Raw genomic sequence first — 24,941 nt, forward strand, 5'->3', positions numbered from 1 at the left:
TTTTTCTTTTTCTTTCCTTTTTCCCCCCTAAAATGACAAGTGTGATTTGAACTGCTGTTCAATGTATCCCAAACAGAACGGAGCATAAGCAGACTGTATGGAACTAAAACACACAACATTCAGCTTTCAAATCATTTATTTCTGAATATGAAACCTGTACAGTTTCCTGTCACCTCATCAGCAAAATCAGATCACATCCACATGAATGGTTTGTACAAACAAGATGCCGTACTAGTAAACTGTAACAATAGTATTACTTTTCTTTGTAAATGTACAACACTTTTTAATGATGTCATTACATTGCATGAAAAAACACTTCAATAAAAATTTCTGTAATCACCGACTGATCCTCCAGTTGACACAATAAGTAAATGATCGAGCGCCAGAAAGGAAATAATGATACAGCAGTCAAGAACAGATGTATGAACCAGCTCAAGGTGTCTAATGCACTGTTCACAACTGCAAGCTGATGATCAAGTAAAACGGCCGCTTTGACAACACTCATACAACACCACCTCCCATACTGTAACAAAGCCTGGAAATGTTCAACAAATTATAACATTAGTACATAACATCAGTTTCAGTAACGCTGTCAAAGACATTAAAAGAACAGTTCAGACTGATTCGTGAGGAAATTTGTCCTTGGGTTAAATGAAATACCCATGTTTCTGATGAAAAATTGTCTTGGCCCTGAAATGAAACGTACTACAACAACAACCTAAAACTGATCACATGTACTGCTCAGTGACTCTTCCGACCCTGTGACCATGAAAACAAAAAGAACAGGTGGGGGGTGGGAAAAGTGCTAACTCTGGGTTTCACACTTAAACATGCATCATAGACTGGGGATGGTGGTCTACTGTACACCACACTGGCATCACACATGTTTGATAAAAAAAAAAAAAAATAAATAAAAACCCCACAAAAACAAAACCTGGTCTGGCCTTAAAAACCACCAATTGTCACATGTTTATGAGAGAGTTCACGGCGGAGGCAATTAGCTTCTTAACTGTCAAGTTTAAAACAAAATGTCTGCCTTGCTTGATCTGTAAAACTGTAAATCACAGATGGATAAGTCAATGAAAAGAAAAAATATATGTACAGATTCATTCCATTTCAGTAACAGGCTACTGAAAAGAAGAACCTGGCTTCACTTTTCTGAAGGAGTTGTTTCTCTTTGTGGAACAGCCTCTGCACATTTCCAGGCACACTGGATAAGAACTGAGTGAGAGTCAGTGGTTAGTTAATCAACAAGTACCATTCTCCCCGGGAAAATGAACCCATACTTGGAAAGAACAGTTTTTCATGCTAATTAATCACAGTACAAAAAGTCAAAAGAGAGAATGTCGGTGTCTGTCTGAATCCACTTTGATGGCAAAACCAATACACTTAGAGACAAAAACCCCTCTCTTGATATCTCTCTCTCTCTCTATATATATATATATATATATATATATACAGACAGAGAGATATGGGCAGCACTGCATAGTGGTGACACACTGTCCTGGGGACAGCAGACCAACCTTCACAGAGGAACTGCTGTGACAAAAAGTGATACAAAACAATACAATACCATGTGGCTACTAACCCGACTGTGTCATGGAGTCTGGACTCTCAACCCGACCCTGGTACGATACTATAAGACAGAACTGCACTTGAAAGTGTCGTTCACTGGTTTTGCAGACCTGTTTCTTCAGCAACACCAACAACAAAAGCTAGGTGATTTGATTTTGAAAGAAGCGGCCATACTTCCTGCTTGTCTGACTGCTACACAGAAGTGCGTGGGCACGCTTTGTGTCCGACTGACCTGTTATCACCGTGAAGCGGTTTGACAGGTCTGAAAGCCATATAGAAATGTACTATTCTTTTTCTTCTGTTCATTTCTCTCACGTGGTTCCACACTGTTTGAGTGCGTTGAAGCAGACCTGCATTCAGCCTGGCAGCTGTATCACTCTGTGGAGTCACACACACACACACACACACACAAAGGTGTTCGAACTCTTTAACAAATTCTGGCTTCTTGCTGTGTGTCGGAGAAAAAAGTCAAGGCTAATGAGCATGCTTGACAAGTTATTTCTCATGACTTCCCAACAACGTGAAATAACATGGACCTGGTTCTGTGTCACTTTCAAGGTGTCAAAGCATGCACACTGATCCATACATGCTATGCCACATCCGCTTAAAGAAATACAGAAATATATCTGAAAAAAAAATGCCTGACCTACATATAAAACCCAACACTGGTCAGGCCTCTCCACTGATGTATCTGCCATGATGATTCTTCACCGCTGAACAAACAGCTGGACCCCAGGACAAAAAACAACAACTGTTCCTCACCTCAGCAGCAACTGTTCAAACACACACACACACACTGCACTGGCCTTTCCTGCCAGGCTCACAGAAGCACTCCGTTAACCATAAGAAGACCTAGAAAAGAAGAAAAGCGGACTAACAGAGGGGACCAGTTTAATGGCGGTCCTTGCCCCCTGAGCGTGGCTTGCTGTCTCCGCCCCCGGCCCCGGCGGTCGGCCGCTCCCTCTCTTTCTGGTACTCCATCTCTATCTTGGACTCGATCTTCTCCCAGTCTATCTGGATCTGAAAGCACAGTCATAAACATGATGAAATGACAATACAAAGTCATTCTGTGTTCATCCCTGACACTGGACTGGGCATGAAATGCCACTGATAACTGTTCACTTATTCATTTGTGTTGCTTGAAGCCCTGTCAGTTCCTGATACTGAACTGGGCCTGATATGGCACTGATTATCTATTTACCTATTTATCAAATAACCCAATCAAACAAACAGGGCCATTTCAGGGCTGAAAAACTAAATGTCCTTTAGAACATGGAGATAAAAAAAAAAAAAAAAAAAAAAGAACAAACAAACATTACACATCTGGAAAACAACATCACACACATGTACAGTTACATTCATGCACACAAATCTAGACACGCCTCTGACATTGAACATTCCATCAGTTTTGCACCACAGTAATACTGATTAACAAAACTAATCTGAACATATTCTCACAAACAAAACAATACATTAAATAACCAGCACTAAAAAAAAAAAACACGAAAAAACATTGCCAACAAGCACCTCACATGTCCCACACACACACACACACACACACACACACACACACTAATAAATATTCAAGGCTTTCTCACAAATACGGGAGAAAGGGAGATAATAGATCAGCAAGACAGAAAATAAGTCCACACAGAGAAAAGTGCACAGAGCTTCAATAACATGCGCTGTAGCAAGATGTCTCCATAAATAAATTAAAAAAAAAAGGACAATGACAGAAACAAAGAGGGTGGGGACAGAAAAAAGAGAAAATTTCTAGCACAGAATTTCCAGTACGTGAAGTGGGTCGAGGGAGAGAGGAGGGGGAGGGACACTATCTATACTGCATGAGCTCCCCTGTTACATGTATCTTTAAGAAGGGTTCGGAGGAGAGGGGTGGGGGGAGGGGAGGGGGGGGGTCCTGTGTGGCATTATCACTGATACACACACATTTGCACTTTGCGGGTGGGCAGGAAAACAAACCCTGTGCAGTGCGTGGAAAATCATTTTTTAAAAATATATAAAAAATTAATTAATTAATAAATAAATAAACTGGCCCAAACCAAGTTAACAGCTCTTGGGTTCTCAACGCTATGCAGGTGCATGCATGTCTTGAGCTCAGCTGGGAATGGCCCCTAATGTCTGGTGCCGGCACCACCCTGTGTGCAGGGCAATGAATCTAGGTCTTGGCGGAAGGAACTGCTCCTTAAAATGCTGATGATATAACTTTTTTTTAACGGCCGCTGTGAAATATTGTGTACTGAGAGAATAAAACCATCAAGACTGCCAACTTCATTTCCCCACAATACCCTTCTGGTAGAAGCAGCAAGACTAAGCAAAGCAAGCAAACGCAGGGGGGGGGGGAATGTATACACATTATAAAAAAAACAAAATTGATGCTCGTAAAGATAAAGGGGTAGCATTTCAAGCTGTTTACACAATTCTCAAGATAAAAAAGAAAAAAAGAACCACTACCACTCCTCTTGTTCCAAACACACACACACACACACACACACACACACACACACACAAACACACACACACAGTCAAAACTGTGACACAAACAAAATGGCAAGGCAGGAAACAACTGCATGGGAGATTACTGAAGCCTGACCTTGTGTCTACTGAGATATGCCTTCCTATTTCCGAACATTCACTCATCTGAATGTGTGTGTGTGTGTGTGTGTGTGTCTGTGTGTGTGTGTGTGTGTGTGCGTGCATATGCATATGCATGTGTATATGTACATGTGTGTGTGTGTGTGTGTGTTGTACACGTTGTGTGTGTGTGTGTGAGAGCATACGCATGTGTATAAAGTGCGTGCATCTTCTGTGTGCGTGTATGTTATGTGTGAATCAGTGGTGTGTGTGTGTGTGTGTGTGTGTGTGTGTGTTGCGTGCGTGTGTGCTTGTGTGTGCATGTGTTTAACAAGAAAGAGGCAGAAAAGAAAGAGACAGACAGACAGACAGACAAGAGGTACAAACAGACCATTTTCAAGTGCAGGGCAGAAGCCCCCACAGTTTGCTGTGTAGGTCAGGCCAGAGGGAAAGGGAGGGAGATGGAGGCGTGGGGGTGGGGCGAGGGAAGAGGAGGGTGCGGAGAGTGTGTGTGGGAGTGTGGGTGTGTATGTGTGTCGGGGAGAGGGGCGGGGGGTGACCCATAAAGGACAGGAAGTGGTGGGTCAGACTCACCTCCCTTGCCACAGGAAACAGCCAGCCAGCACCCCCACCCCCCAATCTCTCTCTCTCTCTCTCTCTGTCTGCCTCTCTCTCCAGTGATTTCGGACTGTTTGCATGCATCATGACTGCTATCTGTCTGTCTGTCTGTTGTCTGTGTGTCTGTGTCACACCACTCACCCCTATTCACCACCCCTCACACACACACACCCTCCCTCACACACACACACACACACACACACTCACAGTGTGTTTGAACGCTAAACCAACACATGACGGTAATAATCTATTTTCTCTGTGTGTGTGTGTGTGTGTGTGTGTGTGTGTGTGTGTACACCTCCCGTCTAATAAACCTCAGCTGAGGTTCCACGACAAAACAGAATCTATTCTATTTAATTTATTCTATTCCATTCACACCAGCCATGGGTGTGACCAGGGTACAGTGGTAGTTAAGTAAACCCCACCCCCACCCCTCAACAAACACTTCTCTTCACCCCTACCCCCCCCACCCTTCCCAATCAAGGTGTGCAACACACACACACACACTGACACACACACACTGACACACACACACACACACTGACACACACACACACACACTGACACACACACACACACTGACACACACACACACACACTGACACACACACACACACTGACACACACACACACACACTGACACACACACACACAAATGCAGTGACCAATACCACAGCTCTCATGACTTTCTTCTGTCTCCTTCTCCAACCTCTCCCTCCCTCCCATCCAGCACCCCCCCCCCCCCACCCCCCAAAACCCCACAAGACAGCACTTGCACGCCCCCCCACCCCCCACCCCCCCCCCCCCCCACCCCATGCATCAGTCCTAGTCATGTCACACACACAGTCTAGGGATTGCATGGAGTGGGAGCCATGAGACTGGTCTTTGTAATGCTGGAAAGTTTGTTTGTGTGGCTGTGGGGTCCGAGACGGCGGGGGGGCCCGCCTCAGTTGCCTCCTAACCCGGGCGGGCCTTCTTCAGTGCCCCAGGACGGAAATTTCAGTCCACGTCAATTGTAGAACAGCAATTTTTTTTTTTTTTTTTTTTCCTATTCATGCCGAAATTAGCATCACTGGATATAACGTGTTCACTGTTTTCCTTTCAGAAAAGTACTAGTTACATGTACTTTCTTTTGGTTGTTTACAAGCCAGAATTTTTTGTTTCCCTTCTTAAAAAAAAAAAAAAAATTATTACCCTCCATGATCAAAACATCCCTTGGCAAATAGTTGTACTGAGCGTAAAATAGACTTGGCACTGAAAGAGTGAATGAACTGCGTGTCTTCATACAGAATCAAAGTAAAATAAGTTAAAAAAAAATGCATTGAAAATGTACAATATTTATCAACCTATATATCTATAAAACAGACAGGAACTGACATAACAAAACACCTTTTTTTTTCACAACTTTCTTTTTTTTGTTCAGACAATATTTACCAAAGACATCACAGTACAACACCAATTACAACAAAGCAAAATCAATAATCACCATAATATATATCAGTTATATACAGCTTGTAACACTGTTTACTGGTTGTAATAATGTTCATTTATCATCCTCTGCACACACACACACACACACACACACACACACCCAAGACTATACAAGAAAATCGTCCCCGCCGTGCACAAATCTGATGTGGGAACCACTGTATGTCCCTGCGCCTGCCTGCCTGCCTGCCACAGAGGAGGGGAGCCAAGTATGCAAGGAAGGCAGGAAGCCATGCAGGGCCAGGCTGCACAAAAATCAATAGCCGCCATGCACGCACACCCCTCCTCCTCCTCTCCCGTGCTGCTCCTCTTCTGTGCTCCACTTCAAACCCCCTGCCCCCTCCCCCCCCCCCCCCCCCCCCATCCCTCCCCCCCCCCCCCCCCTGCCTTTTGTTTCATACATCCTTCTCTGCCAAGGCTGCTGCTGCTGCTGCTGCCACCACTGCTGCTGCTTTCTGCATGTGCATCCCTCCCCTGGGGGATCAGGGAGGCAGACACACACACACACACATTCTGCTGACTCTGTATTTTCTGACATCAAACTATGCTTTTGGAAAAAAAACACCAAAAAACAAAACAAAAAAAACTACCCCCCATACTGTGCTTAACCCCCCCCCCCCCTCACCCCCAAACTGGTTGGTTAGGAGGCACAGGGACTTCTGATCCAGTGTTCACCAGCAGTGACCAGAGTTCGAGGCCCCCCATTTCAGCGCAATGCAGGTTGCTTCCCCCCCCCCCTCCCCCACCATCCAGATTTCCTCACACCACCCTCGTTGTGAAGGGGCACCTGACTTGGTTGGGGAAGGTTAACTCACTCAGTATGGCCAGCCCTCTCTTCTCCTTTACACAGACCCCTCGGATGTCCAGTGGGTGTCTCAATGACCCAACCTTTAGCTTCTGTCGTCAGAAATGTGGTATTCTTTGTCAACATTCACCTCTTCAGTATAAGAGCCTTCCGCTTGCAATATTTTGATGGTGGTAATTGGGGTGAAACGCTGTTAACGTCGTCTCTTTCGTTGTTCATATGGAGAGAGTTAAAGCGGCAGAAGGTGAGGACTGGCCCCCTCCCTGTCTGCCTTCCCATGCCAAGCTCTTGGCACAGACAGTGGAAGTGAATCCACTGCCTTGATGGGCCGTAAAAAGGTTAAGGGATCTTTTAATCTTATAAAAGTAAAACACATAGCACTGAATGTAACAGCCAACAGTATGTCAGTTGGCTACTTGTGACCACAATGAAAATCTTTAACACTAACACAGAGAGAGAGGGGGGCTGGTGTCAACTTTTCGTCGAAGGAAAACTGCAGCCAAAAGAAAGAACTTATGTACATCACCATGACAATTCATCCTCCAATGCAGACACGCATCCAAATTTGTTCATGAAAGAGCAACAACAACAAAAGGGTTATCTTCCTGGATCCTGACAAACACAAGAACAGCCGTCTTTTGAAGCGACATGTAACAAATAAGTAGATATTATTTCAAAAGATTATTTTTCTCTTGTATTTGTCAGATTATTTGGAGAAAAAAAAATCACCCAACATAACTAAAAACAACAACAACAAACAATTAAGACAATACTAATCCATTTCAAAACACACAGTTCTGTCAAACCCCAACATTACGCATGCCTTTCTTTTTCTTTCTTTCTCCCCCCCCCCCTTCCCCCCCCCCCATGCCCCCCACCCCACCCCACCCCCCTCCTGGCCTACAGGCTTCCCCTTTGACAATGAAATATTCATCAGCAGCCTATTTGCCCGATTCAATTGTGACCTAAAGTCCATTCCAGTGAAAGGAATGCTGTCTAACATTTATTTATTCCTTCCCACCTAACGGCAAGGCAATGCAACACGAACAAGCCCCCCACCCCCCACCCCCCACTCCCCCCCCACCCCCCTGGCACACTGACAGGCTGATGACACCACTGACCATCGCCTGCCCCCAATGGGAGAGCCCTGGGAAGGGTGTGGACAGGTTGGATCACATCATCATCAACATTATCACCCCGCTGCCAAACCTCCCTTCCACAAGCCAAGCCACATTTAGCACCCCAAGGGAGCGTGTGTGTGTGTGTGTGTGTGTGTGTGTGTGTGTGAGTGAGTGTGTGTGTGTGTGTGTGTGTGTGCCTGGGGCGGAAGTGGGTGGGGGTGGGGGGGGTTGTTAGGAAGGGGGTTACGTCTCCCTGCTGTGATGGGGGTGCAGCAACCCTTGAGGCTTGAGGCACTTCTTTGAAAAAATATTTATACAATAACAACCAGCGATAATGATGATGATGTTGATAATGATAACAGCAAATAATACCATTCGCAATCTCCTGAAAGGTGTCAGCTACATGAGACACTCGACAACAGCAAGCTCCAAAAAGTGAGTAACATTCAAGGCAGGATTGACATGATGAGCTCCCCCCGGCCCTCGGGGGGGGGGGGGGGGGGGGCAGAGGTGTTAACATCCACCACTGATGTATTGAGAGTGTCTGCCAGTCTGTCTCCCAGTCTGTGACCGCCAAGTCAGACTTTCCATTCAATCATCATTAGTGTGACCTTTAAAGACAGACTTTCCATTCTGTCACCCTCAGTGTGACCATCAAGTCAGACTTTCCATTCTATCACCCTTAGTGTGAACAATAAGACAATAAGACAGACTTTCCATTCTATCACCCTTAGTGTGACCAGTAAGTCAGACTTTCCATTCTGTCACCCTTAGTGTGACCAGCAAGTCATACTTTCCATTCTATCACCCTTAGTGTGAACAATAAGACAGACTTTCCATTCTACCACCCTTAGTGTGACCAGTGAGTCAGACTTTCCATTCTATCACCCTTAGTGTGACCAGCAAGTCATACTTTCCATTCTATCACCCTTAGTATGACCAGTAAGACAGACTTTCCATTCTATCACCCTTAGTGTGACCAGTGAGTCAGGCTTTCCATTCTATCACCCTTAGTGTGACCAGTGAGTCAGACTTTACATTCTATCACCCTTAGTGTGACCAGTAAGTCAGACTTTCCATTCTGTCTACCTTAGTGTGACCATCAAGTCAGACTTTCCATTCTGTCTACCTTAGTGAGACCATCAGGTGAGAATTTCCATTCTGTCTACCTAAGTGAGACCATCAAGTCAGACTTTCCATTCTGTCTACCTTAGTGAGACCATCAAGTCAGACTTTCCATTCTGTCTACCTTAGTGTGACCATCAAGTCAGACTTTCCATTCTGTCTACCTTAGTGAGACCATCAGGTCAGACTTTCCATTCTGTCTACCTAAGTGAGACCATCAAGTCAGACTTTCCATTCTGTCTACCTTAGTGAGACCAGTAAGTCAGACTTTCCATTCTGTCTACCTTAGTGAGACCACCAAGTCAGACTTTCCATTCTGTCTACCTTAGTGAGACCAGTAAGTCAGACTTTCCATTCTGTCTACCTTAGTGAGACCATCAGGTCAGACTTTCCATTCTGTCTACCTAAGTGAGACCATCAAGTCAGACTTTCCATTCTGTCTACCTTAGTGAGACCATCAAGTCAGACTTTCCATTCTGTCTACCTTAGTGAGACCACCAAGTCAGACTTTCCATTCTGTCTACCTTAGTGAGACCAGTAAGTCAGACTTTCCATTCTATCACCCTTAGTATGACCAGTAAGTCAGACTTTCCATTCTGGTACCTCTCGTTCGAACTGGTCGATCCCATCATCGCTTGAATTCAACACACAACATCTACCTCCTCGTCCTACCTTCAAACAACACAACCTTCACCACTGACCCAAGACCAGTGTCCTGAACAACCCTGACCACCAGGGCCTCTCACAGCGCAGGATTCTCACCCAGTTTTCCACCGTTCCATCCCTGCTGCACCTGGTGGGTAAAAAGGTGGGGATTTTTCCAATCTCCCACGTTGACATAATGTGTGCAGACCTGCTCGTTGTCTGAATCCCCTTTGTGTTTTCTCTCACAGAAGATCAAACACGCACGTTAAAAATACTTGTAGTCCATGTCATCATTTGGTGGGGTTGTGGAAAAAAAAAAGAACATACCCAGTATGCGCGATCCTGCAAAATGGAAAGCCTTCATGGCAGGGTGAATAAACAAAATGGTTATACACGCAAAATGTTAAAAAAATAAAATAAAATAAAAAATAAAAAAGTCTGAGTGAGTTTTGTCTGGAGGAGTGTGCGGAACTCAAATCTGATTGAATGACACAGGAAACGAATGATGGAGTGCCCAGCAGCTGCTGTCAGTCGGCTCTTCCCAGGTATGCAGCCTACTGTGTAAATGACTCCAGTTTTTTTTGTACAGCGCTTCGAGTTTGGTCTCTAAGGATAGGCATTATTTAAGTATCACCATCATCATCATCATCATCATCATCTGACAGTAGGTCGTTAAACTCCACAGTACCACTCCTCACTCTCTACCTGTGTGGCTGCCTGGGCCACAGTCTGTGGTAAAGAGCACACAGACAGACACGCAGACATCAAAGGGCTATTACACCAACTCACTTATCCACAAACGGGAAAGCCAATGAAACACCACCGTCTGCACCCAGCAACTAGGGAAATGTCAACTTGCAGCACCCCCAAATCTCCCTCCCTCCTCCTGTGATGATCTGTGTTGTTTTTTTTGCCTGTGATCTCAACAAGCAGGGAATTGTCCCATTCTAAACCTGACACGGTAAAGGTCCGGACTAGCCGAGGACCTGTAGACCTACAACTGCAGCACAGATGTGAAAATAAAGGTCCTCCCCCCCATCGGCAGTCTGAATGGCTGCATATTTCAACATCAACACACTTCACCCTCACTGCCCCAATCAAAGACTACTCTTTCAGATAAGACAATAAACTGGGGTCACTGGGGCAGCATGTACTAACTAACTTTGCGCATAAAAAAAGAACCTATGGCAACAATAGAATTGACAAAAATTCTGCAGAAGAAATAAAGTTTGATTGTAAAAAAGAATGGCTCTGCACTGTGGGGTTAGCAACTCAAATTTCACACAAAATAATACATACATACAGCAATACAATCAGGCAATGGCTATGTAAGCTCCCTGAGGTAAACGACACTAGCCGACACGAAAAAATACAAGACAAACACAATACAATCAGGCAATGGCTTTGTAAGCTTCCAGAGGTAAACGACACTAGCCAACACGAAAAAATACAAGACAAACACAATACAATCAGGCAATGGTTTTGTAAGCTCCCTGAGGTAAACAACACTGGCCGACATGAAAAAATACAAGACAAACACAATACAATCAGGCAATGGCTATGTAAGCTCCCTGAGGTAAACGACACTAGCCGACACGAAAAAATACAAGACAAACACAATACAATCAGGCAATGGCTTTGTAAGCTCCGAGAGGTACGCAACACTGGCCGACATGAAAAAATACAAGACAAACACAATACGATCAGGCAATGGCTTTGTAAGCTCCCTGAGGTAAACAACACTAGCCGACACGAAAAAATACAAGACAAACACAATACAATCAGGCAATGGCTTTGTAAGCTCCGAGAGGTACGCAACACTGGCCGACATGAAAAAATACAAGACAAACACAATACGATCAGGCAATGGCTTTGTAAGCTCCCAGAGGTAAAAGACACTGGCCTGTCTCCACCTGACTGACTGTGAGAAGTGCACCAACAACACTGCTGCTTTCGTCACTTCAAACACGTGTTGGATACAAAACTCACACTGGACTTGTTTGCATGTGCGTGTGTGTGTGTGTGTGTGAAAAAGAGAAGCTAAAGGGGAAAAAATGCGATGCAAGGAGACAATTAAAATCACTGCATTTCTTTTCCTCAAAGTGATGAAAACACGATAGGATGAGGCCTATTTTGTGAATCACCCACCTAATTTATTTTGTTTAGAAAACTGATAAGTTTTTTTTTGGGGGGAATGACTTTTTCCCCTTTTTATCCGAAGCTTTTGAAAGAAAAACTTTTGAGTTTTCTAATCATGCAAGGCTGGGCTTTTATTCTTTTTTTTTATTTTTTTTTTAAAGTTAATGATCATTTCATTCAAACTCATACAGGTGCACAAACATCCTTCTGGTGATGTATTGCGTGTAAGAAAAGAAGTACGGTGATGCTGTCTTATCACTGCTATCTGAATTGCCTGACTATTCAAAGCTTACGCTTAGCAACAATTCAAAGCTCATGAGCTTTTCAAAAACTTACACTTGCAGCAGTTCAAAGCAGACACTTACAGCAGTTTAAAGCTTACATTTACAGCAGTACAAGGCTTACACTTACAGTGTTTCAATGCTCGTGTTTCAATGCTTACAACTAAGCAGTTCATAACTTAACAGCAACTGGAACCTTACATTTATGATGGTTCAAAGGTAACCCTCGACGGGCGCAATAGCCGAGTGGTTAAAGCGTTGGACTGTCAATCTGAGGGCCCCGGGTTCGAATCACGGTGACGGCGCCTGGTGGGTAAAGGGTGGAGATTTTTACGATCTCCCAGGTCAACATATGTGCAGACCTGCTAGTGCCTGAACCCCCTTCGTGTGTATATGCAAGCAGAAGATCAAATACGCACGTTAAAGATCCTGTAATCCATGTCAGCGTTCGGTGGGTTATGGAAACAAGAACATACCCAGCATGCACACCCCCGAAAACAGAGTATGGCTGCCTACATGGCGGGGTAAAAACGGTCATACACGTAAAGGCCCACTCGTGTGCATACGAGTGAACGTGGGAGTTGCAGCCCTCAAACGCAGAAGAAGAAGAAGAAGAAGAAAGGTAACCCAAAAGTACAAAGCTAACACTTAAAACGATTCAAAGTTAACACTTACAGTGGTTCAAAACTTACATTTTGAGCAGTTCAAACCTTGCAACTAAGCGATTCAAAATTAACACTTACAGCAATTCAAAACTTACACTCACAGCAGTTCCAAACTGACACTTACAGCAGTTCAAACTTGAACACTGACAGTACAGCAGTTCGAAGCTCAAAATCTACAGCGACTCAAACTTAACACTGACAGCGACTGTTCAAAGCTTTCACTAACAACAAATTCAAAGCTCACACTTTACAATGAAAAGCAAACGACTTAACAGCCCTAATCAAAGCTTAAAAAAAAACACCTGACAGCGGTTCAAAACAAACACACACACACACACACACACACACATACACACATACACACACACTGAGCAGTTCAAAGCCAACCCCACCAACAACAACATCGACACTGACATAGGAGAGACAGGGGCTGGATGAGGCAGGCACTGAAGGGGGCAGGGGAGGTGGGGAGGGAGGGGGTAGTGGGGGAGCAGAGCAGTGAAGGAAGTGGTGGGGAAAAGGGAAGGAGGGGAGGGCAGTGCGTGGTGGGGCCAGAAAGGAAGAAGTGTGTTTGCAAAGTTTGCAGATAAGTGGGACGTGAAAACAAGTGTGAGCTATGTGTGTGCAGCCCTGGGTAACAGCAGGGGCAAACAGAGAGGGGGCAAACATGCACAGATAGGGAACACAGCGGAGAGAGAGAGAGAGAGAGAGAAAAACAGGAAGAGGGAGAGAGACGAAAGAATGTCAAGAATGGGTTGGTAGCGTGCATGCGTCTGTGTGTGTGTGTGTTTGTAGTGTGTGTGTGTGTGTGTGTGTGTGTGCATTCATGGGCGTGCGTGTGTGTATCCATGCGTGCAATTGTGTGTGTGTTTGTGTTTGTGTGTGTGTGTGTCAGTGTGTGTGTGTGTGTGTGTAAGTCTGTGCGTTCATGTATGTGCATGCATGTGTGTGTGTGTGTGTGTGTGTGTTTGTGTGAAGGGTGCCTGCCTCATTACAGAATGAGTGTTTGTGCGTCAGTAATGCTTATGCTTGACTTCCGAATCTAGAAACCTGTCTCTGTATGTGTGTGTGTGGACGCGTGCATGTGTGAACGCATATGTGAGTGCAGTGCCTGAGCATGTGTGTACATGCTAAGAAACACAATTTAACTGACATTCACATTGTGAATTCTGGACATGTGTGTGTGCTTGGTGTATGTGTGCATATTTCTTTATGTCACACATACCTTTATCAGTTTATGTCTGAAAAGTTTAAAAATTTTGTGACATGACTTACATACTACTGTGCATTTTGTGTCGGTAATACATACATAATTATGCAAATATGAGACACTACAGAAGAATCCACTGCTTCCAAATCTAAAGAACTGCACTGCATAGTTATTCAATGCCAAACAGTGTGTTTGCTTCAGTTTGACTTCTGATAACATAGAACAGAAAATAGAACAGAATAGAACAAGATGATGTCTTTACATCACCGCCATCTTGTCACTGACTTCAGCCTCACTTTCACTTGATGAACATGAACGCAAGGTGGAGGTTGCTGCTGGCTCATCGCTTGCACTGTCGTCTGCTAGGTCGATCGCCTTCAATTTGAAGGCTGCATCATAGGCATTCCGTTGTGTTTTCGGCATGATGAGGGTGTGCGCTTGAGCAGAGTAGCCCTGAACGCTGATCTGAAGGCTTTAATGTGTGCGGATTTGATTTTTAAATCAAGATTTTGGTGAGCTGAAGGGAAGCTTAGAACAGACAAGAACGTGACACTCCCGGGATTGTTAAAATCCTCAGATAAGCCGCATCATTGCATTAGCTGCAGAGGTTGAAGGTGGGAGAAAAAGTCGCGGCTTATAGACCGAACTTTACAGTACCTCCCAGTGCTCCTAAGTCATGTGGATTTTTTATCAATTTCTGATTTCTTTTGACACCAAGTAATGTGCAGCCACGGGAAAGTTCATAATCACTGTGCGCAAGTTATATTTCTGGTCCTTTTTTAAAAAAAAAAAAAACATTTTGAGTTATCTGTTTTACTGAATCTTAGTCACCCAGCTCAATCACAGAAAGAGAGAAAGACAGACAGACAGAGGCAGTGAGAGAGAGAGAGAGAGAGAGAGAGAGAGAGAGAGAGAGAGAGAGATTGTATTGTATTACTCTTTCTTGTCACAACAGATTTCTCCCTGTTAAATTCGGGCTGCAGAACAAGAAGAAAGAAGAAAGAAAGAGAGACAGACAGACAGACAGACAAACAGACTGAGGCAGGCAGACAGACAGATGGACACTGTCACAATCCAGACGGAGAAGCACTTGAGGATATTATATCCCACCCTTAGCCAAACTGCTCAAGATCAGCCAGACCTGTCACAAGCCCTTTCTGTCAACAAAAGACTGTCACTATCAGCAGTCAAGAGCCATTGTGAATAGGACGGGAGGAGGGAGAGGGGGAGGAGGAGGGGGGTAGGTACAGGGAACATGGCAATAAGGGGAAAGCATGGGAAGGGGGGGGCATGGGGGAGGGGGAGGGGGAGGGGCTGAGAGAGGGGGGAGGGATGTCTTTATGGAGAGATCATTAGGGTGAAAACTCCTGTCAGCAGAAAGTGTTTGTGCGTTCATGCATTGGTACACTGTGTGTGTGCTTGGCAATGGGGAGGGTGTGGGGGGGGGTATGGGGGGGGGTGTGGGGGGGGGGCAATCCTTAATGGGAAAATGAGGAGCAGGAAGATAAACTGTTGAAAGGGTGAAGGCTTTGACAGACAAAACGAGAGAGAGAGAGAGAGGGAGAGAAAAGAGAGAGAGAGAGGGGTGGAGAAAGAGAAAGAGAGAGAGAGAGAAAGAGAACACAGCAACAGAGGAAGTCTGATGCAAAGGCCACCAACCTGTCTACATGAGCACAAGAGAAAGAGAAAGAGAGGGGGAGAGAGGGAGACTGACAGAGAGAGAGAGAGAGAGAGAGAGAGGGAGAGACTGCAAGAGAGAGAGGGGGGGGAAGAAAGACAGACAGACAGACAGACAGACACACACACACACACACACACACACACACACACACAAAGAGAGAGAGTAAGAGAGATAAACTGAAGTGAATCAAACTGAATAGAATTTTATACAGCTGAAGGCCAAAGCCCAATCTGAAAGGGTGTGAACAAAGGACCATATTCTTCACAAATACTTATGAATGATAATGTCACCCAACAACAAATACACAGAGAGAGAGAGAGGGGGGGGAAGAAATACAGACAGACAGACAGAGACAGAGACAAACAGACAGACAGTCAGACAGACATAGACAGAAAGAGATGCAGACAGAGCAAGAGAAAGAGAGAGAGAGAGAGAGCAACCGACAATGTGGTTTGAATTTGAATGCCAGCATTGCGCCAGAAACATCAGCAATGAGCACAGATAAAACGACAGCCGAGAACATCACTTCACTTTCACTGACAAACGCCACTCGGGGCCCCAAGTGCCTACTCCACAAAGCATCGCTCTTCGTGATGCTGTCAAGTCAACCTTGTACATGCGCTCAAAACTATTCTACCATCCTCACACGAATATGGGGAGAAAATGAGGAACAGAAACCATGAAGATATTGATATAACCGTGATTACACAACTTTAAGATGGAAGGGTGGGGGGTGTTGGGGTGGGTGGGGGACATGGGGGGAGGAGGGAGTGTGGGGGGAGCATAAGGATGTGGGGGGTGGTGAGAGGTGGGTGCTGGGGGGGGGAGGAGGAGGGGTGTGTGTTGGGGATGGGAGAAGACCCACCAATGAGAAAAAAGAAATCCCTGACAAAGAGACGAAGATGACTCAGCACATGCCCTCTTACTCACCAGTGACTGGTGGGTGATGTTTTATTTCTTCACACACACACACACACAAACACACACACACACAAGTGCTGAACTACTACGGCCATATAAAATCAATTCCAGAACAAAGTAAAAAAAAAAAAACAAAAAAAAAACTGTTAAAGCCAGGTGCAACCAAAGGCCCTCCTCTCCTCTCCACCCCCAACCTCTTACTCCCCCCCCATACCCACCCCAACCTTCTCTCCTCCCCCTTCCCTCCCCCCCAACCTCCCCCAGCCTACCCCCCCCCCCACCCCCCCCCCCTCACAGTCACTTTGTGACTCAGGCCAACCGACAGACATGCACACTCCTGCGCTGATGTTGACACAGTCCAGACGCAGACGTACGTATGTACACTCCTCACAACCCCACTCCAACAAACCCTCAAGTCTCACTCAACGGCTCAAGGGAGGTGATTTACATTCACCTTGATGTAGTATCCAAATGCTGTAATACTCTCCCCTTTCGTGAGAGGGAGAGAGGAGAATGACAAGAGCAAGACCACAATTCAATAAATAAATGAACAACAAGAAAAAAACAGACACTGAAACAACTCACAAACAACAACAGAGCAAGAGAGAGAGAGAGAGACAGAGAGAGAGCAAGAGAGAGACAGAGAGTGAGAGCAAGAGAGAGACAGAGAGAGTGAGAGCAAGAGAGAGACAGAGAGAGAGAGACTGATACGGAAAGGTGACAGATGACAGAAACTGAAGCACTGAAGACTGACAGAAAATATAGCACTGAAGGCTGACAGAAAATGTAGCCCTGAAGGCTGACAGAAAATGTAGCCCTGAAGGCTGACAGAAAATGTAGCATTGAAGGCTGACAGAAACTGAAGCACTGAAGACTGACAGAAAATACAGCACTGAAGGCTGACAGAAACTGAAGCACTGAAGACTGACAGAAAATACAGCACTGAAGGCTGACAGAAACTGAAGCACTTAAGACTGACAGAAAATATAGCACTGAAGGCTGATAGAAAATATAGCACTGAAGGCTGATAGAAAATGTAGCATTGAAGGCTGATAGAAAATGTAGCATTGAAGGCTGACAGAAAACGTAGCACTGAAGACTGACAGAAAACGTAGCACTGAAGGCTGACAGAAAATGAAAATGGAGCACTGAAGGCTGACAGAAAATGAAAATGGAGCATTGAAGGCTGACAGAAAATGAAAATGGAGCATTGAAGGCTGACAGAAAATGAAAAAGAAAATGAAAATGGAGCACTGAAGGCTGACAGAAAATGAAAATGGAGCATTGAAGGCTGACAGAAAATGAAAATGGAGCACTGAAGGCTGACAGAAAATGAAGGCGGACAGAAAATGAAAATGGAGCATTGAAGGCTGACAGAAAATGAAAATGGAGCATTGAAGGCTGACAGAAAATGAAAATGAAAATGAAAATGGAGCATTGAAGGCTGACAGAAAATGAAAATGGAGCATTGAAGGCTGACAGAAAATGAAAATGGAGCATTGAAGGCTGACAGAAAATGAAAAAGAAAATGAAAATGGAGCATTGAAGGCTAACAGAAAATGAAAATGGAGCATTGAAGGCTGACAGAAAATGAAAATGGAGCACTGAAGGCTGACAGAAAATGAAAATGGAGCATTGAAGGCTGACAGAAAACATAGCACTGAAGGCTGACAGAAAATGAAAATGGAGCATTGAAGGCTGACAGAAAACATAGCACTGAAGGCTGACAGAAAATGAAAATGGAGCATTGAAGGCTGACAGAAAATGAAAATGGAGCATTGAAGGCTGACAGAAAATGAAAATGGAGCACTGAAGGCTGACAGAAAATGAAAATGGAGGAAAATGGAGCATTGAAGGCTGACAGAAAATGAAAATGGAGCATTGAAGGCTGACAGAAAATGAAAATGGAGCACTGAAGGCTGACAGAAAATGAAAATGGAGGAAAATGGAGCATTGAAGGCTGACAGAAAATGAAAATGTAGCACTGAAGGCTGACAGAAAATGAAAATGGAGCACTGAAGGCTGACAGAAAATGTAGCACTGAAGGCTGACAGAAAATGTAGCACTGAAGGCTGACAGAAAGTGACGATGAAGCACTGAAGGAGCACTGAAGACTGACAGAAAATACAGCACTGAAGGCTGACAGAAACTGAAGCACTGAAGACTGACAGAAAATACAGCACTGAAGGCTGACAGAAACTGAAGCACTTAAGACTGACAGAAAATATAGCACTGAAGGCTGATAGAAAATATAGCACTGAAGGCTGATAGAAAATGTAGAATTGAAGGCTGACAGAAAACGTAGCACTGAAGACTGACAGAAAACGTAGCACTGAAGGCTGACAGAAAATGAAAATGGAGCATTGAAGGCTGACAGAAAATGAAAATGGAGCACTGAAGGCTGACAGAAAATGAAAATGGAGCACTGAAGGCTGACAGAAAACGTAGCACTGAAGGCTGACAGAAAATGAAAATGGAGCACTGAAGGCTGACAGAAAATGAAAATGGAGCATTGAAGGCTGACAGAAAATGAAAATGGAGCATTGAAGGCTGACAGAAAATGAAAATGAAGCACTGAAGGCTGACAGAAAATGAAAATGGAGCATTGAAGGCTGACAGAAAATGAAAATGGAGCATTGAAGGCTGACAGAAAATGAAGGCTGACAGAAAATGAAAATGGAGCATTGAAGGCTGACAGAAAATGAAAATGGAGCACTGAAGGCTGACAGAAAATGAAAATGGAGGAAAATGGAGCATTGAAGGCTGACAGAAAATGAAAATGGAGCACTGAAGGCTGACAGGAAGTGACAATGAAGCACTGAAGGCTGACAGGAAGTGACAATGAAGCACTGAAGGCTGACAGAAAATGTAGCACTGAAGGCTGACAGAAAATGTAGCACTGAAGGCTGACAGAAAATGTAGCACTGAAGGCTGACAGAAAGTGACAATGAAGCACTGAAGGCTGACAGGAAGTCATCTAACCCCTTCGCTGTACTGCGTGAATCTCTTGTTGCTCTCCTTGCGGTCGAAGCGTTTGAGGTACTTCTGCCTGTAGCCCAGCACGGTGTCCACATGGGTTTTGTGCTTCACCGCCAGTTCCAGTGCCCTGAAACAGTTCATCCCATAATAACAACAATAGTAACAATAAGAAGAAGAAGATGAAGAAGAAGAATGGTAAAAACAGTACCTTTATATTAGGGCTTTCAAACCTCACTGAGAGCTTTACAAGTCATTCAGATACAAAGCACACAAGAACATACGCACAGACATACATGCAGACACACACACACGTGTACACACACACAGGCACAACCACACAACCTGGCACACACACACCACACACACACACATATATACACATACGTGTACACACGCACGCACACACACACACACATATACGCGTACACACACACACACACACACACACACACACACCAGTTGATTTGTGTTATACTGCTGACTGCATTGCAGGGGACAGTGACACACTTGTAACACTCCCAAATCAACTTTTCTGTTCATTTTCAGAGGGAAAACAAAACTGATATGTCAATTTTCTTCTTCTTCTCTTTCTTCTACTGTCTTTTTCAATGCATAATATACATGTGTGTGTGTGTGTGTGTGTGTGTGTGTGTGAGGGGTTTGTGTTTGTGTGTGTGAGGGGTTTGTGTTTGTGTGTGTGTGTGTAAGTGTGTGTGTGTGTGTGTGTGTGTGTGTGTGTGTGTGTGTGTGTGTGTGTGTGTGTGTGCATGGATATAGAGAATGTTAGACAGACAGACAGATAGACGAACCTGCCCCAGTTGTAGAGCTGGATGATGCGGATGCCAGACAGACAGACAGAGAGACAGACAGACAGACAGACAGGGACACAGGGACAGACAGAAAGAGGGACAGACCTGTCCCAGTTGTACAGCTGGATGTTGAGGAGGTCACACAGACAGACACACAGAGACAGACAAGCCAGACACACAGAGACAGATGGATGGACCTGTCCCAGTTGTAGAGCTGGATGTTGAGGATGTCAGACAGACACAGACAGACAAAGACAGACAGATGGATGGATGGATGGACGGACGGACGGACGGACCTGTCCCAGTTGTAGAGCTGGATGTTGGGGATGTCACACACACAGACACAGACAGACAGACGAACTGACAGACAGGGAGACAGACCTGTCCCAGTTGTAGAGCTGGATGTTGAGGATGTCAGACACAGAGAGAGACAGACAGGGAGAGACAGACAGACAGACAGACGGGGAGACAGACCTGTCCCAGTTGTAGAGCTGGATGTTGAGGATTTCACAGACAGAGACAGAGACAGACAGGGAGAGACAGACAGACAGACAGACAGACAGACCTGTCCCAGTTGTAGAGCTGGATGTTGAGGAGGATGGCACGGAAGACCAGGCCTGCCTGCAGCAGAATGGCCTCGGCATCGTTGTAGCTGCCGCACAGCAGAGCCATCTCCGCCGTCCGCGCCTCCTTCACAGGGATGTCCTTGATGTTGCTGATGAACTGCACCTTCTCCACCTGCCCGTCCATCCCATACAACACGTCATTGTCACTGCTGTCAGGACTGTCGTCACCACCACTGACATCATCACACTGTCCACACCACACGTCATCATAGCTGTCATCATCGCTGCCAACACCACTGTTAACACCTCCGTTATCATCACCATCATCATCACCGTCAGCACCCACCACCTGGGTCTTTTTGGACCTTCCCCACCTGTCAACATTGCTGTCAACATCACCATCCACACCACTGTCAACAGAACTGTCAACATCACAATCAACACTGTCAAAATCACCATCAACACCTACTGAATGGGTCATTATGGACCTTCCCACCTGCCAACATTGCTGTCAACATCACCATCAACACCACTGTCAACAGAACTGTCAACATCACCATTAACACCACTGTTAACATCACTGTCAAAATCACCATCGCTGTCAACATCACCATCAACACCACTGTCAACAGAACTGTCAACATCACCATTAACACCACTGTTAACATCACTGTCAAAATCACCATCGCTGTCAACATCACCATCAACACCACTGTCAACAGAACTGTCAACAACATCACCATCAACACATGTATGGACCATTATGGACCTTCCCCACCTGTCAACATTGCTGTCAACAGAACTGTCAACATCCCAACCTGTCAACATCGCTGTGAACAGAACTGTCAGCATCACCATCAACACCACTGTCAACAACATCACCACCAACACATGTATGGACCATTATGGACCTTCCCCACCTGTCAACATTGCTGTCAACAGAACTGTCAACATCCCCATCTGTCAACATCGCTGTGAACAGAACTGTCAACATCATCATCAACACCACTGTCGACAGAACTGTCAACATCACCATCACTGTCAACAGAACTGTCAACACCACTGTCAACAGAACTGTCAACATCACTATCAACACCACTGTCAACAGAACTGTCAACATCAACGTCAACACCACTGTCAACAGAACTGTCAACATCAACGTCAACAGAACTGTCAACAACATCACCATCAACACCACTGTCAACAGAACTGTCAACAACATCACCACCAACACATGTATGGACCATTATGGACCTTCCCCACCTGTCAACATTGCTGTCAACAGAACTGTCAACATCCCCACCTGTCAACATTGCTGTGAACAGAACTGTCAACATCACCATCAACACCACTGTCAACAGAACTGTCAACATCACCATCACTGTCAACAGAACTGTCAACATCACTATCAACACCACTGTCAACAGAACTGTCAACAACATCACCATCAACACATGTATGGGTCATCATGGACCTTCCCCACCTGTCAACATCGCGGTCAACAGAACTGTCAACATCAACAACAACACCACTGTCAACAGAACTGTCAGCATCACCTATGGTATGGGTCATTATCGACCTTCCCCACCTGTCAACAGAACTGTCAACATCACCAACAACACCACTGTCAACAACATCACCATCAACACATGTATGGATCATTATGGGCCTACCCCACCTGTCAACATCGCTGTGAACAGAACTGTCAACATCACCATCACCACCACAGTCAACAGAACTGTCAACAACATCACCATCAACACATGTATGGATCATTATGGGCCTTCCCCACCTGTCAACATCGCTGTGAACAGAACTGTCAACATCACCATCACCACCACAGTCAACAGAACTGTCAACAACATCACCATCAACACATGTATGGATCATTATGGACCTTCCCCACCTGTCAACATTGCTGTCAACAACTATAATCTGGGTCATTACATATATATGTATATATAGAGAGAGACAGAGAGAGAGAGAGAGAAAAAACATTCACGATAAGTACAGGCCACAATATCTTTGTTTTTCATATAAACAAGTGGAAGAACCATAAAAAAATCTGTCCTGCCTTAACTCTGATCCTTAGTTTACAACTGATTTGCACTGGGACGGTGGTGCGGTATGAATGAAATTCACAATACACAATACACTACACAATACACAAACTTTATTGTCTATACTTTGGTACAGAGATTTTCTTTTTGGCAGCAGCACATGTCCAACATAAGAAGAAAACAACAAACAAATAAAATGAATAGAAAATAAAAAGATAAATTAAATGGCACCAATGGAAATAGCTATATACAGATATACAGATTACTGAAATTTACGTGCCTCTCCATTTCAGTCAGCCAAGCCACATCGCTCATCTTCACACACACTGACTGACTGACTGAAACCATTTATTGTCAGATTAACTGTTTGTTGTACTGACATTTTCGCAACCATTTGAATAAAATATTAACTGAGCAACACAGGGAAATTCTGATTTGAGGAAGGTATGATTTAAAAACAGCAACAAAAAAAAACAAAAAAAACCCAAACATATTTAACAAATCAAGGTACCAAATTTCATTAATATCATTATCTCCAAAAAATATTCTAACGCACCCACATACTCACATACGTTTCTCCCCCACCCTCTCTCTACATTCATCCATGCATGCACACAAACGCCCATTATAATTCCCCTACCTCATTCCCCTGCCCACTCACTCACACACACACACACACACACACACACACACACACACACACCACGCACACACACGCACACATACACTATCTCTCTTCCTCTCTCTCTCTCTGTCTCTCTCTTCACAATATATGCAATTACAAAGATCATAGTTCATTTAAAAATCAAGTATCACCAGAGTAAGACAATAATTAAACCAAAAAAGCAGCACTTCCATAGTTCACAAAAAAAAAAAAAAATATAATAATACAAATAAAATAAAATAAGAGGCAGCCAGTTCTCCTCATTTTCTCTCCAACAGGTAAGTCAGCGTACTTTCTCTCTCACTGACAGACAAGAAGCATTCCCATTAAAAGCAAAGTGCTGCTCCCTTCAATTCAGAAGGCATCTTTTTTGTGTGTTGCTGTTGTCAGGAATATGTTTCTCAAAAACAAATAATTATACAGATACTCATAAATGGAAATGTGTGTGTGTGTGTGTGTGTCTGTGATTGTGGTGGTGTGGGGTGATGGTGTGGGGGGGTTGGGAGTGGTGAGAGAACATACATGAGCTGCTATCATTTTTTGTGATTTTCTAGATGAAGAGTGGCTGATCACTGAGTGTCATTTTGTGACCCATCACGCATAGCAAACTCTCCTATTTGAAGCCTGCAAAGAGTCTTGAAGTCTTGAATAAAGCGCTTTGAATACAAAGATCCTCTAAAAATTCCCTTAAAATTAGAAACGTGGGAAATACCAGACATGGCCTACAGAGCCAGTGGCAAAGGTATGACAAAATAAGGAACGTTTCCAGTTTCTGATCATCAGTAAGGAAAGACACACTTACAGACACACCGACAAACAAAGACAGAGACACAAACACACTAACACACACACACACACACACACACACACACACAAAGCAGTTCACCTCCTTGATAGCAGCATAAGCCACCTCAGCAGTGTTCAGATCCTTGGCATATGTTGCCATTGCAGCCAGCACAGACCACAGACTGTCGTCCTGGGGGAATCAAACAAAGGA

General features: G+C 44.5%; 1 protein-coding gene across 1 annotated transcript in view; it reads right to left on the reverse strand.

Annotated features, from left to right (window-relative positions):
- Nucleotides 1–118: 118 nt before the first annotated feature.
- Nucleotides 119–24,941, reverse strand: part of LOC143289167 (intraflagellar transport protein 80 homolog) — a 52,107-nt gene continuing 27,284 nt past the window's right edge. Inside the window, exons 16-19 of the mRNA XM_076598088.1 lie at nt 24,831–24,920; nt 21,220–21,392; nt 19,849–19,972; nt 119–2,595 (exon numbers count right to left, since the gene is read on the reverse strand). Coding sequence (XP_076454203.1) covers nt 2,467–2,595; nt 19,849–19,972; nt 21,220–21,392; nt 24,831–24,920 — 516 coding nt within the window. The 3' untranslated portion in view covers nt 119–2,466. The remainder of the gene's footprint in view (nt 2,596–19,848; nt 19,973–21,219; nt 21,393–24,830; nt 24,921–24,941) is intronic.

This window comes from Babylonia areolata, chromosome 13, assembly GCF_041734735.1.
Source record: "Babylonia areolata isolate BAREFJ2019XMU chromosome 13, ASM4173473v1, whole genome shotgun sequence".
Classification (NCBI taxonomy): Eukaryota; Metazoa; Mollusca; class Gastropoda; order Neogastropoda; family Buccinidae; genus Babylonia; species Babylonia areolata.